At 40.3% G+C, this 15,082-nt stretch overlaps 1 protein-coding gene across 2 annotated transcripts in view; it reads left to right on the top strand.

Moving 5' to 3' along the window:
• Positions 1-15,082, top strand: part of PIK3C2A (phosphatidylinositol-4-phosphate 3-kinase catalytic subunit type 2 alpha) — an 82,245-nt gene that overhangs the window by 12,280 nt on the left and 54,883 nt on the right. For both annotated transcript variants that reach the window (XM_038764006.1, XM_038764005.1), the window contains exon 2: positions 13,132-14,298. In XM_038764006.1, the coding sequence (XP_038619934.1) occupies positions 13,201-14,298 (1,098 nt within the window). In that variant the 5' untranslated portion in view covers positions 13,132-13,200. The remainder of the gene's footprint in view (positions 1-13,131; positions 14,299-15,082) is intronic.

Below are 15,082 nucleotides of genomic sequence, written 5' to 3'. Positions count from 1 at the left end.
CATTATAGCCGAAATGATTCTATTGTATACTGGTTTTTGAGAAAATTAGAGGTGGGATTTACCTAACTTTTCAGTTGTCCTTCCATTTAAGTAAATCCAGAAACCTCCACATACCCATCTGCTGGATGACGTGTCAATTGGATAGCTGTAATTTGTCATAGAACCTGGAGGGTACATTAAGGTAATAAGTAATTCACTTGTTACATACAAGGCTTTCTCTTATGCAAAGACTACTAGTCATATATTATTAATAAACTTTGATTATTCAAAGCCACCTGGTTTCACTTTGCCATCCATTGGTTATGATTGTGAGGTCACAAGAAACTGTTCTTAGAACTTTACTTTATGACTTGACCATCAAAAGTAGAAAGTTAGAATCGCCTAGCTAGGAGTAAACAATTGCAGCATAGAAAGTGAATGTGACTTGAAGATTTGAAGGAAACTGGGAGCAATTTTTGGGAATTTTCCCAGTGTATGTTCAGTATCTTGCCATTCCTTTCTTTCTTTCTTGAAATAGCCATTAACAATATTAAGCACAGAAACCGTACTGGAAATATAGGCTGGCGTTGTTGGACAAATGTTTCCCAAGCATTGGGCCAGCCACAACACTTAGTGAAAACACAGGTTTGACAGAACGGAGTGAATTCTGACATTTAGTATGAAAGCTCACTTTTATTAGTGATTAGCCAGAGTACAAGGTTCACCTCTGTTAGACAATATATTTTCTCATTAATCTTTTCTGTTCTTTATCTCTTCATTTTTCATACCATCATCTCTTTATTACCGTCCTTTGACCTGGCTCTCTTCCTGTATCTTGTTTATTATGTATGCTTGTTTGTTTTTTATGTGTTTGTGTCGGTGATCTTGCATTACTTGTGTTTCTTTTTGTGTCCGAGCTACCATGTCTGTATGTATGAGTTTTTGTATAAGAATGTTCTGGGATATCTGCTTCCTGTATGGATATATCTCTGCAGATGTGTGTATGTTAATATAGCGCAGAAGCCAATGTTTGACTTTGCTGCTCTGGCAGGCCCTAATATAACCTACCTCCATTGGGGTGAACATCACCCTTAGACTGAACTGACACTTACCTTTTGGAAAGAGTTGAGGTGTTTCAGAGTTCCTCTATTCCCAAAGCACAAATAGTTCCACTGCCTGGCTTGGCCCAAGAAACACTGCAGTGAGACGAGGTTTTGTATAGAGCTACTTCTGTTCTTTTCTTCCTTCTGTAAGCCAGATGAACCAATCTAAAGGTGATCCAAGCATGCCTTAACAATTTATGTCTAGAAGAAAAACCAAGACTTGAATTTTCAAAGCATTTTTCATGATTCATGTCAATTGAATTAGCAAATGAAGTAGCCCAGAGTTCAGTGACTGCTTTCACAAAGCAGAAATTGTGTGGGCTTGGTTCAGGGTTAATCTGAGAAATGTTTAGTCAGCACAATCTACTGCATATAGTGCATTCTAATGTGTACATGAAGTCTGTTACATCTGCACTAAATACTGGAATTTAACCCGAGGTCCTCCTTCACTAGATTTCTTGAGCATAGACTGCGCAAAACAGGCTGCTAATGTTTTTTAGAATATAAATGAATAATGTTGCCACTCATTTTCATCTAGATGTTCCCCTAGTGGATGAGCCCATTTTTGTTTTATCTGAGGCAATGTGTACCTCTTGCCTACTTTGGGGGGAGAATTAAGTGGGATTTATCCCAAGGTAATTTTAAAAATGAGAGATTAAATTGTAGATTGTAAAATCCTCAAAAATCTCCAGTGGCTACCAATCAATCTGCGCATCAGGCAGAAACTCCACACCCTCAGCTTCAAGGCTCTCCATCCCCTCGCCCCCTCCTACCTCACCTCCCTTCTCTCCTTCTACAGCCCAGCCCACATCCTCCGCTCCTCTGCTGCTAATCTCCTCACCGTGCCTCATTCTCGCCTGTCCCGCTGTCGACCCCCGGCCCACGTCATCCCCCTGGCCTGGAATGCCCTCCCTCCCCCCATCCGCCAAGCTAGCTCTCTTCCTCCCTTCAAGGCCCTACTGAGAGCTCACCTCCTCCAGGAGGCCTTCCCAGACTGAGCCCCCTCCTTCCTCTCCCTCTCCTCCCCCTCTCCATCCCCACCGTCTTACCTCCTTCCCTTCCCCACAGCACCTGTATATATGTACATATTTATTGCTCTATTTATTTTACTTGTACCTATCCTATTTATTTTATTTTGTTAATATGTTTGGTTTTGTTCTCTGTCTCCCCCTTCTAGACTGTGAGCCCACTGTTGGGTAGGGACTGTCTCTATATGTTGCCAACTTGTACTTCCCAAGCGCTTAGTACAGTGCTCTGCACACAGTAAGCACTCAATAAATGCGATGGATTGATTGAAATTAATTGAGGACAAGAACAGTGTCTTTTTTTGTTTGCGCTCTGCCCACAAATACTCAAAAAATACTGTTGATGAGACAGATAATGAAGGGCAAATGTGAGTTGGGTAGATAAAATCAAAATTAATCTGAGATTTTATTCTTATAATTATGGTTTGATCTAGGTTAAGCACAATTGGCTTTTTAAGAGCCTCTGAAGAAATAGGAAAAGTTAGAAGTTCATGAACAGCGGCATTACTAAGTCAGATTTGGACAATTACTTCCGATTCTCCCAAAGTGCGAACGAAGCTGCTTCCAGGCCATTCTCAGTTTATTTTGCAAGTTCACAGTGCTATAAAAGTGCTAAGTATTACAGTTTTTTGTCATTTCTATTTTTGTTGAATTGGTATTGAAAAGGAATCTTGGAAGCATAGCTATATTCTAATATGGAAATTGTTTTCCAGAAGATTAATGAAAAAGATGAAATACTGTGTGGGCTTTTTGTGTCATCTTAATTATCTGTGAAAGTGTGTTGTACCAAAAGTCCCCCTCAAATGAAGACAAATGCTGAAGGTTAATTAAGCATGTCAATTGCCTCTACTGGTGCTTGATTCTTGGTATAGTGCTATTAAATTTAGCTGTTGAATGTTCATATTGAGATGAAACAGATGGTAGGGTTATCTCTGAGACATTAGGATTTTTTTTGAGTAAAGGTCCCTTTTGATTAATTTCAGTCCCCAGGACTTTTTGAGTTATATTGGAAAGAGTTCCATTGGAAAATTAGAGTAAAGGTGCATTAAATTGAAGTAAGGAAATAAATGATTGTGATATTCTCTTAACCAAAAAATTACCAATGCACAACCTCCCCAACGGCAGGGGCAGCACCAAAATCCTTGTTCCCGGGCCCAGGTCCTCACAGTAATGAAGAACTCTCTGCCTTTTATTTTACTCATGTGAATCGCTGAAACCAACTGCTTTCTTTTCTTTACATGATTGCTTCCATCTGCCACTTCCTTTCTGTCTCTACCACTAAAACTCTTATGGGCTCTGCATATCTTGCTCCTGGGCTCCTATAGTGACCTTCCAGCATCTATCGTCTCCCTGGTCTAAACTGCTCTGCACATAGCAGCTAAAGTATTCCTGTGGTTTCCTCTGCTAACATTAACTCTATTATTGACAGCCCTCTAGTGAATTCCAATAATAATAGTAATAATAATAATAATGATTATTGAAGCAGCGTGGCTCAGTGGAAAGAGCCTGGGCTTGGGAGTCGGAAGTCATGGGTTCTCATCCCAGCTCCACCACTTGTCAGCTGTTTGACCTTGGGCAAGTCATTTTAACTTCTCTTTGCCTTAGTTACCTCATCTGTAAAATGGGCATTAAGACTGTGAGCCCTACGTGAGACAACCTAATTACCTTATATCTTCCCCAATGCTTAGAACAGTGTTTGGCACATAGTAAGTGCTTAACAAATATTATTATTATTATTATTATTAACGATGGTATTTGTTAAGCACTTACTGTATGCCAAGCACTGTTCTAAGCACTGGAATAACCTTCTATAACCTTCTCTTGGTAATACAAGTTTCTGGCTGTTAACTTCAAAGGTCTTCCACTCCACCTATGTGCCCTCTCATATCCCAGCCTGCAAAGTTTAGTGAAGTTAGCCATACAGATCTACCTGGGGTTGTGACCGCTCCACAATATGTGCACTGTAGGGATTCATTCATTCATTCAATCGTATTTATTGAGCACTTACTGTGTGCAGAGCACTGTACTAAGCGCTTGGGAAGTACAAATTGGCAACATGTAGAGACGGTCCCTACCCAACAGTGGGCTCACAGTCTAGAAGGGGGATAGGGATACGTCCTGCACTACTTGCTGATTTACCTCAGTGTATGTACGCCCTCAGCATATGTTCAATCTCTGTAGTTATCGGTTCCGTCTCCACTTTTCCAGCCCCCATCTTGTTCCTTTGGCTTTCTCTCCCCCCACCCCCACATACCAGACTCATGGCTTCTCGCTTGTCTCCCCAGCAATCAATCAACCATTTATTGAGCCCCTGTTATATGCAGAGCACCATACTAAGCGCTTGGGAAGATACCATATGATGGAATTGGCAGATGTGTCCTTTGCCCACCAAGAGTTTACAGTCTGTAAGGACCACAGTGCACCGATATTTTTCATACTTTAATTGTAGCAACGGTTGTTATTGTGCTGCCCATGTAACCTATCCCAGTCCATCCTTATCCATATTTCTATGATTTTGGCTTTGGCCACAGAGACATAGCTTCAAGTCAGGAAAAGGGGATCTCCTCTTTCTGAATTCTTGTTTTTTTCTGTTTGTTCATCCATTCGATTATATGTATTTATCCGCTTTGCTTTTCTTCTCTATTTTAATGCAGTCAGAATATATTATTTGGTTATTAGAAATTCCAGCACAAGTATTACAATCAATCAGGAATGTTTATTGAGCACTTACTGAGGGATCTCTAAATTCAGGTCTCCTGGATTGATGTTGGAAGGAAATAGAAATTTTCACTATTTTATTAACTTGCCACAGCTTTGCCGGAATAGAAGCCTATGAACCTGAACTTACACAACTTTTGCAATATGAGAGAAAGCTTGATTCTCCCACAAGTCATGGGCTCATTGCAAAGATATGCTGTGGTTTCTTTCACCCATCTGAGATCCTTTTTCTTTTCAAGATTAAAATAAAAGCTTTTATTCTTAAAGGAGCCTGTATTTTAGCCTATCTTGGATGAAAACTGCAGTGAAAAAGATTTTCTGACTGTGTACAGAAAAGAGTAAAGGGGTATGTCATCTCACTGTGGGCAGAGAACATGTCCACCAACTCTGTTGTACTCTTTCTTCCCAAGTGCTTAGCGCAGTGTTCTGCACACAGTAAGCACTTAATAAATGCGACTGATTGATCTGACTCACATGGGTCATCAGAAATTTCATGTTTCTCCAGCATTTACAGGCTTCCCTCCTCATCTCTTGCTGATTAAAGGCTGAATCCTAATTTTATTTTGCAAATTAATGGACAGAAATGTTAATCCCATCTATGCCAATTCTTTACAATTCTCAAAAAAGCCATAGAAATGCAGATTTACCTACTTGTAACTACATAATGAATTTCACATGTGTTTAAAAGTTAAATATAGATATCATATTCCTAATGTGGCATTTCAGTGTTTTTGCCAAACCATGTGTTGTGTAAATGTGAAAATATAATGCTTAAAATGCACAGGGAGAAGGATGATGGTTTTCTAAAAATCGGAATTTCCTCTACTCTTCTGAAGGGAAAGAATAAAAAGAAACTGATCCATGCTGGGTTAAGACTGTTCCTTGTTCATTCATTCACCTGTATATATGTATATATGTTTGTACATATTTATTACCCTATTTTATTTGTACATATCTATTCTATTTATTTTATTTTGTTAGTATGTTTGGTTTTGTTCTCTGTCTCCCCCTTTTAGACTGTGAGCCCACTGTTGGGTAGGGACTGTCTCTATATGTTGCCAACTTGTACTTCCTAAGCGCTTAGTACAGTGCTCTGCACACAGTAAGTGCTCAATAAATACGATTGATGATGATTCAGTCGTATTTATTGAGCGCTTATGTGTGCAGAGCACTATACGAAGCACTTGGAAAGTACAATTCAGCAAGAGACAATCCCTACCCAACAAAGGGCTCACAGTCTATAAGGGGGGAGACAGACAGCAAAACAAAACAAGTAGACAGGCATCAATATAAATATATATAGAATTATAGATAAATACACATCTGTAATGAAATATAGAATAATAAATATGCATATATATACACACAAGTGCTGTGGGGTAGGGAGGGGACTAGAGTAGAGAGAGGAAGTCAGGGTGATGGGGAGGGGAGAAGGAGCAGAGGAAAAGGGGGGCTCAGTCTGGGAAGGCCTCCTGGAGGAGGTGAGCTTTCAGTAGGGCTTTTAAAGGGGAAAGTATGCTAGTTTTGGCGGATGTGAGAAGGGAGAGCATTCCAGGCCAGAGGTAGGACATGGGCCAGGGGTCAATGGTGGGACAGGCGAGAACGTGGCAGCTGAGGAGCAGAGCGTGCAGACTGAGCTATAGAAGGAGAGAAGGGAGGTGAGGTAGGAGGGGCGAGGTGATGAAGAGCTTTGAAGCCAGTAATGAGGAGTTTTTGCTTGATATGAAGATTGATAGGCAACCACTGGAGTTTTTTGAGGAGGAGGGTGACATGCCCAGAGCTGTTAACTGCTATTACCATTCCTCAACCAATAAGTGGTATTTACTGAGTTCTTACTGTCTGCAGAGTACTGTACTAAGCCATGAGAGAGTACAATACAATTGAACTGTTAGGATCCCCACTTTCAAGAAGCTTACAACCTGCACAGTCATTTTGCCTACCTGTGTTTTTACTATATTGTATATAATAATGGTATTCCATAAGTGCTTACTATGTGCCAAGCACTGTTCTAAGCACTGTGTATTTGTGTGTTATTGTCCTGTTCCTCCTTTGTGCAGGATCTGACTTTTTTTGTAGCTGCCCATATTACCTGAAAATGTTTTAGGTGTTGTTATTGACTGCCTCTAGAGTGGTTAGGATTTTTAACAAAACAGTTGTACAGGTCTGTAAAGAACTTTGTGCTACACATAGGAAAGATGGCCCATATGTTGGTGAATGCCTCATTTACTTGGTAATTATTACATTTTTATCTCGTTTTCCAATATTCCTATCTGAAAAGAAGTGACATCAAATCACCATTGAGTTTTAGAGATAAAAATCTAGCTGGATTTAGCTGGTTAAAGAGGTTTTCAAGTAAAAGAGAAATTTCTAAAGCCTGAAAAGTTTTTGTGGCGGGAAGTCAAGCTGGTTTCTGTTTCTCATTGTCTCTCTGAAATTTGAATTTAAATGGTAAATTGGTGTCTACCATGGGAAAGCCCAAGTGGTTTTAATTAATCCTTAGGTGGTTGTTGGGTTGGTTTTTTTTGTTTTTTGTTTTTTTGTGGGTTGTTTTTTTTTTTTGCTTGATTCCAGGTGGTTTCTCGTAAAATCAAACTGGATATTGTCAATTACCTCTTTTTCAACGTGTTTTAAGCAGCTACAGTTCCAAGTTTACTGGGTTACTTTTATGTTAAGAAAATGTTGGCAATAACAAGACATTCATTTTGTCACAGCTTGAATTGAGAGAACATTGGCTCTGAAATAGTCCATTTGACTATGTAGGTAGGAAATTACTTCCTGCATTTTGAATGTTAACGTGTCATCAGATGTGGTGTTAAGAAAAAAAGAGCCTGGCAATTATCATCAGAGAAGTGCTTTGAGCCTCAGGTTAGACTAATATGATGTGATTTTTAAAAAATTTATTAAAGCAAACTTTAAATCCTCTCTCCAGCTGGGGGCCACATTTTTTATTATTATTGTACTTGCTAAGCATGTACACTGTTCTAAGCGCTGGATGCACTTCAACTGTAACACCGAACAGGAGTACAATACACTTAGTTTTGAGACCTGAAAAGTCATGACCCTGCTAACTTTGACTACCGTGTGGTAGATTTACTTAGGGCATATTTTGATGTCCTCTAGACTGTAAGGTCATTGTGGGCAGGGAAAGTGTCCACCAAATCTGTTGTTATGTACAATCCCGAGTGCTTAGTACAGTGCTCTGCATACAGTAAATGCTTGATAAGTACAATTGGTTGACTTGTGCTCTGCTGTGACCTGAAGCCAGGTTGAGCTCAGGTTAAAGGGACTTCAGTCTTTAGGAATGGTGGTAGATGTAGGAGAAGCAGCGTGGCTCAGTGGAAAGAGCACGGGCTTTGGAGCCAGAGGTCATGGGTTCAAATCCCAGCTCTGCCAATTGTCAGCTGTGTGACTTTGGGCAAGTCACTTCACTTCTCTGTGCCTCAGTTCCCTCATCTGTAAAATGGGGATGAAGACTGTGAGCCCTCAACCTGGTCACCGTATATCCTCCCCAGCACTTAGAACAGTGCTTTGCACATAGTAAGCACTTAATAAATGTCATCATTATTATGTAGAACAAAGCAGAGCTGCCAGTGTGCAATATCATCAATCGTATTTATTGAGCGCTTGTTCAATATGTTCAATATGTTGTTCAGTATGTTGTGTACAAGGGTGTATGACAGTCCCAATGAACTTGTCAGTATCCTAAGTCCAAGCATCCCACAATTAGAGCTGTGTGTGCACAAAATTTTGTCTGTGTTGGACCTTGTGGTCCTCAGCAGTAGTCAGGGCTGACTTCAGGTAGGGACCCCTTCTTGAGTAGGGCTGGACTGAAGTCAGAGGTTGCAGCGTTCCATATTTTTGCCCCAGGTAGGGCTTGGCAACATGCATATACTGCTTTGTGGTGGTAAATGCCAAAATGGAAGATATGTTAGAGACGGGGAAGAAACACAATATACCCTGCTTCGACAATATTTTTCAAATGAACAGTTTTTAGATATAAGAGCGAAGTTGGTAGTGTTGCTTCACATTAAGACCTGCTAGGTAGCTAAGTTTAACTTTATTGTAGATTCTGTTACTCCCTATAAAGTCAGTATTTTAAAAATTGGAAGGATAAATGACCTAAGGTGGTATCTTACTCTTTGAAGGAAGAGACATTCAGTGGATAACAATTTTCCATCGTCAAATCCTAAATCTGCCACCTGCCGCCTTCATGAAAACAGATAGGGCCTCTGTCCATTTTATTTCTAAAATTAATTATAAGAAGAGCTCAATTATTTTCAGCTTGTGAGCCCTCTAGGGACCGGGGCCATGTCTAATTCGCACTCCTCACACTTTCTAGACTGTGAGCCCGTTGTTGGATGGGGCCGTCTCTATATGTTGCCGACTTGTACTTCTCAAGCGCTTAGTACAGTGCTCTGCACACAGTAAGTGCTCAATAAATACGATTGAATGAATGAAATACAGTTCTTTGACATAGGGACTTAATAATTGTTGCTACTACAACTATTAGAAATATTCTTTACTGCTCTGAATTAGAAAGCTCTACAGATTGTGTTCTGGCTTTTCCCATAACAGTAAAATCTCATGAATTGGGATCCCCTAATTTAGAATACACAATAATTCAAATATACTGAACGGGGCTATAGCGTGCCTTAGAGACTAACTGCGGAGAGAAACAGTTCAGACTTTATCCTGATCCAAACTGTTTTTCTCCCTCCATTTAGTCTGAATGAAAAAGTTTATTATATTTGCATTGTCTAGGCCCTTCCTTCTTTTGGGTAATTCCCTTTTTTGTCATTAGATACACATCATTTGCCCTAAGTATAAGACATTTGTTTTCAGGCAATGCATTTGTGAATTCATGCCAGGAAAAAAACAACAGCAAAAAAACTTTTTTGAGTTTCCTATTAGCCTCGTCGTAATGTAGTTCACAACTGTTTTAAGAAAATGAATGTTTATCAAGAAAGATTTTCCTTATATGCACTATACTTTTAGTTAAGACTTTGAGGTGGACACAGACGTAATAGAACCAATATAGTGGCTGATGAGGTGGAGTTGAGAAGAGAAAAATCAAAAATTGAAACACTAGGGAAACAATACTTGAAAATTGCCAGATTGACTTAAGAATACGTAGGAGTTTACAGATCAAATGCTAAAATATGTGGCCCTCTTGACTGCTTCACACACCTGAACATGAAAAAAGGGCAAAGCACTAAAACCAGGCAGCTCCATTATTGAGAGTTGTTTGTTTGACTGACTTTGAAACTTAGAGAGAAATAATGCACATTGAAAACTCCCTGACCTGAAGTGTAGTTACTGAAAATTCATGCAGAATATAAAGCTGAAATAAAGATCGTCTCAATGCCTTTTTAAAATTCTGCTGGAGTATGTACTTTTCTGTGTACTATGCCAAAAGATCTGTCTTAATTAGTTTCAGTAATGCCTGGGAGTTCGATAGTCACCTAACATAAATATCTTGCTTGCCAGGAAGTGTTGGTATTTTCAGCTGAATTTCCACATGGAAATTTTCCATTTTAGTCGCATTTCTATTAAAGGCAAATAGGCCCTGTGCCAGGCAGTGCCACTGGCACTGACAATCTGTGTGTTATTTAAAAGGACTCCAAGTTTGAGGGGCATGCTCCAGTAGTACCACTTCTGAGCCCAACTCAGAATCAATCAATAATTGGATTTTAAATACCTACTGGGTGCAGAGATCTGTACTGAGCCCTCGGGAGAGTTCAGTAGAATTAAAGGCATGGTCCCTGCCCTCAAGGATCTTATATTCTCATGGGGACACTGATGGGGGACACACATCCGCCAAGTTAGCTCTCTTCCTCCCTTCAAAGCCCTACTGAGAGGTCACCTCCTCTGAGGCCTTCCCAGAGTGAGCCCTCTTTTTCCTCTCCTCCTCCCCAACTCCCCCGCCCTATCTCCTTCCCCTCCCCACAGCACCTGTATATATGTTTGTACAGATTTATTACTCTATTTTACTTGTACATATTTACTATTCTATTTATTTTGTTAATGATGTGCATTTAGCTTTAATTCTATTTGTTCTGACGACTTGACACCTGTCCACATATTTTGTTTTGTTGTCTGTCTCCCCCTTCTAGACTGTGAGCCCGTTGTTGGGTAGGGACCATCTCTATATGTTGCCAGCTTGTATTTCCCAAGTGCTTAGTACAGTGCTCTGCACACAGTAAGCACTCAATAAATACGATTGAATGAATGAATGAATTTTATATAGGCCGTAGTAAAGAATATGCAATACACACAAATCTTAGTGGAGGTTTTGAGTTCCAGGTATTCAGGTGACAGCGAAGGGCTGAGCTTAATCAGGGATGGCCTGTTGGAGGAGATGTGATATCAGGAGGGGTTTTGAAGATGGGAAAATTTGTGGTCTATTGGATTTGAAGTTGGAAGGGAATTCCAAGCAGGGGGAAGGATGTAGGTAAGGAGTCAGCAGTTAGAGAAGTGTGAATGAGGCACAGGGAATAGGTTAGTTTGAGAGGAGCAAAAAGTGCAAGCTGGGATGCAGTGGGAGAAAATAGATAAGTAGGAAAGTGAGGTTTGAGTGCCTTAAAGTCAGTAGCGAGGAGTGAGTAGGAAGATGGAAACAAAAATATATTCCAGAAAAGAGGAAGCAATTGAGTATGAAGATATGTATATAAGGACAACAGGGTGTGGGTGTGAGTCCCAGCCCATTTTCCTTTTATTCTTAGTGGCACTGCAGCACCATTCATCTCTTATAATAATAATAGCTTTGGTACACTGTTCTAAGCACTGCGGTGGATAAAAGCAAATTGGGTTGGACACGGTCCCCATCCCACGTGAGGCTCACAGTCTTAATCCCCATTTTACAGATGAGGTAACTGAGGCACAGAGAAGTGAAGTGATTTGCCCAAGGTCACACAGCAGACAAGCAGTAGAGCTGGGATTAGAATCTGGGTCCTTCTGACTCCCAGCCCGGGCTTTATCCACTAGGTCATGCTGCTTCTCTTCCCTGAATAGGAGCTGCCCAAATGTGACCTAAGCCTAACCAGGTTCAGCCTTCTGCCAGCCAGACTGTTCTGAGGCTTCAAGTCCCATGGGACCTACAGTCTAAGTTTAGCCCATGCAGAATTCTACTGTGCAAATGTCTAGCTGGCAACCTTCCTTCCCTTATGTCTCAATTCTTTTTTTTTTAATGGTATTTAATCGCTTTCTATATGCTAGGAACTGTACTATGCACCAGGGTAGACACAAACTCATCAGGTTGAACAAAGTCCATGTCCCGCCTGGGGCTCACGGTCTTACTTCGCATTTTATAGATACAGTCACTGAGTCACAGAGAAGTTAAGTGACTGGCCAAAATTCATACAGCAAAGTGGTGGGGCTGGAATTAGAACGGAGGTTCTCTGGCCCCAGGCCCATGGTACTTTCTACTAGGCCACAATGCTTCTTTGTATTCTGGCTGTATCCTAAGAATTATTTTGAAGCCACCTATTGTAATAGTGGAGTGGGACTCCCAAGACAAGAATAGGGGATGGAAACAGATATTAATATAAAAAGTAAATTACAGATGTATGCGTAAGTGCTATGGGGCTGATTATTGCTTTAATCCACAGATGGTCAAAATACGTCTGATTTTTTTTTTCCTGGTCCATAAATATTCAAGTCTATCACATAGTTCTTACACAATTTTTGCTCTGTTAGGCTAGTGTGAATTACATTAAGCTTTTTAATATCTCTTGGAAAATATAGTTGCTTGATATTTAGAGGTATGATAAAGCAAAAACAATTCAGTTTTTTGTTGTATAATAGATGCTATTTTTGTTGTTACCTTCTGTATGAATTGATGAGTATCAAAAAAGAAAGCCATTTCAATTTACAATATTAGCATAAAGCCAGCTGAGTCCTGCTGAAAAGTCTGTTGACCTAACAACTCAGTTTTAGAGTTTTTCCAGGAAAGGTTTTTCTGGTTAATCTGTCATTTGCATATTCAACACAAGAGGATGGTACTGGGTTCACCTAGTGTATGAGTCCATCAATGGTATTTATTGAGAGCTTACTGTGTTCAGAACACTGTATTAAGTGCTTGGGAGAGTACAATATAACAGACATGGATAGCCATGTTCCCTCCCCGCAATGGGTTTCCAGCCTAAAGTATTAACTGTGGCTTGGTCTTGAGGTAATGGCAGAATGTGATAGGTTAATTTGGTCCACAGACTCAAACCCTTCCCTTTAGTTCTTAACTTAATGTGAAAAAATAAGTTAAGGGACTTTGAAAAATCTAATAGTTTTAAATTATTTTTCTCTCTGTACAGGTGTACCGAGTTTCTTCCTCGGAAACCCTAGACAAACCTGTTTAGGAGAAGGTGGGCGTAATCTTTTAAATGGACATCTGCTTTTACAGCATGGCCCAGATATCCAATAGCAATGGGTTGAAACAGCGTTCATCATCACCTTTGGGGTTAACAAGAACAAAAGATGTGGACAAAGCAGAGGCATTACAGATGGAAGCTGAGGCCCTAGCAAAACTGCAAAAGGACAAAAGAGTGGTTGATAATCAAAGAGGTGTGGGATTGTTAGGCAGCACCAGGCAAAAAGCACAAGTTCAGAGCCAAGAGGAACATGATCTCATGGTGTTTCCTGAATCCGAGACCAAGAAAAGGGCAGCAGACATCGATATCGAGAAACTCTCCCATGCCGAACTGGAGAAGTTACTGCTCGATGACAGTTTTGAATCTAGTAAAGCATCTGCGTTTCCAGTCACTCCAGTTCTGAGCCCTTCATTTTCAGCACAGTTTTGTCTTCAACCTACTATTCAGAGGGCACAATGGCCCCCTGGATTCCCCGGGCCGTCCCCTTGCACTTTACCTTCTATTTATCCACCAGCTTTCGGTAAACGGGCTGGTGCATTCCAAAATGGCTTCAGTCCCAGCCTGTCCACTTTTCAGTCTACAGAGCCTATTTATTTAAGTCTTCCAGGACAATCCCCATACATTTCATATCCGTTGACACCTACAACACCTTTTCTTCCACAAGGAAGCTTACCCGTCTACCGCCCAGCAGTCAGCCCTGAAATGGCAAAGCTGTTCGACAAAATAGCCAGTACTAAAGAATTCTTGAAAAATGGAAAAGCAAGCACTGATTTGGAGATACCGAGTTCAAAAGCCCCAGTTTCCAGTCTACAGATGCCTCCAAAGACCAGCGATATTAGCAAATTTGACTGGCTGGATCTGGATCCTTTAAGTAAACCAAAAGTGGACAATGTAGAAGTTTTGGACGTTGAGGAAAAGGAGAAGATTACTCCTGTTGTGACAGCAAAGGATCCCTGGGATGCTGTGCTGCTTGAAGAGAGATCACCAGCAAGTTGTCATCCTGAAAGAAAAGTGAATGGCAAATCATGTTCTGGGGCAACCGTGACAAGAAGCCAGTCTTTAAATATCCGATCAACTCAGCTCACCAAAGTCCAGGGCCAAACATCTCAGGTAGAGTTCATTTATTACTTTAAAAGCAATGTGGTGTTATTTGTTGTTATAAATACTGAAAAAAATCAAAAATTGGCACCCATGTGTCAAAGAAGGTTCTGTTTCCCTCTTTTATGTCTTTTTCTTTTACAAATATAGATTCTTCCCTTAATGTATTTATTCTGCTTCTACTACAAACCCCAGGTTACCCCAAAATTTTGTCGACAGTGATTTCAAAGGGCAAAAAAGGACTAGGGGGAGCATAGTTTGAAAACAATTGAAATATAAGGCTTCTGTCACATAGGGTGAAATTTAAGAAGGTAATAGAAGGCAATAAAGCTTATTTCAAAGCTTTATAAAGCAAAAATGGAAGTGAACTGTTGTACTTGTTTCTCTGACATTTCTTAGACATTTATCTGACATTTACCAGTATGTGTGAGTTCCTCATGGGGAGCCAATTTACCCTTCTTAAAATAATTTACTAGTAAGCAATAGCAGTTGGTTCCCTGTGCAGTGCAAAGGAAGAGCTGATGTCATCAGCATTGTCTCTTGACAAAGCTGTGATGCAGTTACAACCACGTCAATGCATTATGATAACTATGTTCCTTTGTCCTTCTGTCCCAAATTTTAGCAGGAATGATTCTAGTAAGAGGGCTTAAGGGAAGGAAACTTTCTAGTTCTCACTTTTATCATTAAATTTATGGTAGGCTTTCATGGGCTGTGGAAACCATTGCCTCCTATTCTTATGTGGGCATTTTGATGCATTCTGAAATTTACATGCCAACAAGCATTCTTTTCCTGTTTT

Source organism: Tachyglossus aculeatus, chromosome 22, assembly GCF_015852505.1.
Source record: "Tachyglossus aculeatus isolate mTacAcu1 chromosome 22, mTacAcu1.pri, whole genome shotgun sequence".
Lineage (NCBI taxonomy): Eukaryota > Metazoa > Chordata > Mammalia > Monotremata > Tachyglossidae > Tachyglossus > Tachyglossus aculeatus.
Note: the sequence above shows the minus strand (reverse complement) of the source record. Positions and strands in the feature narration are given on the sequence as shown.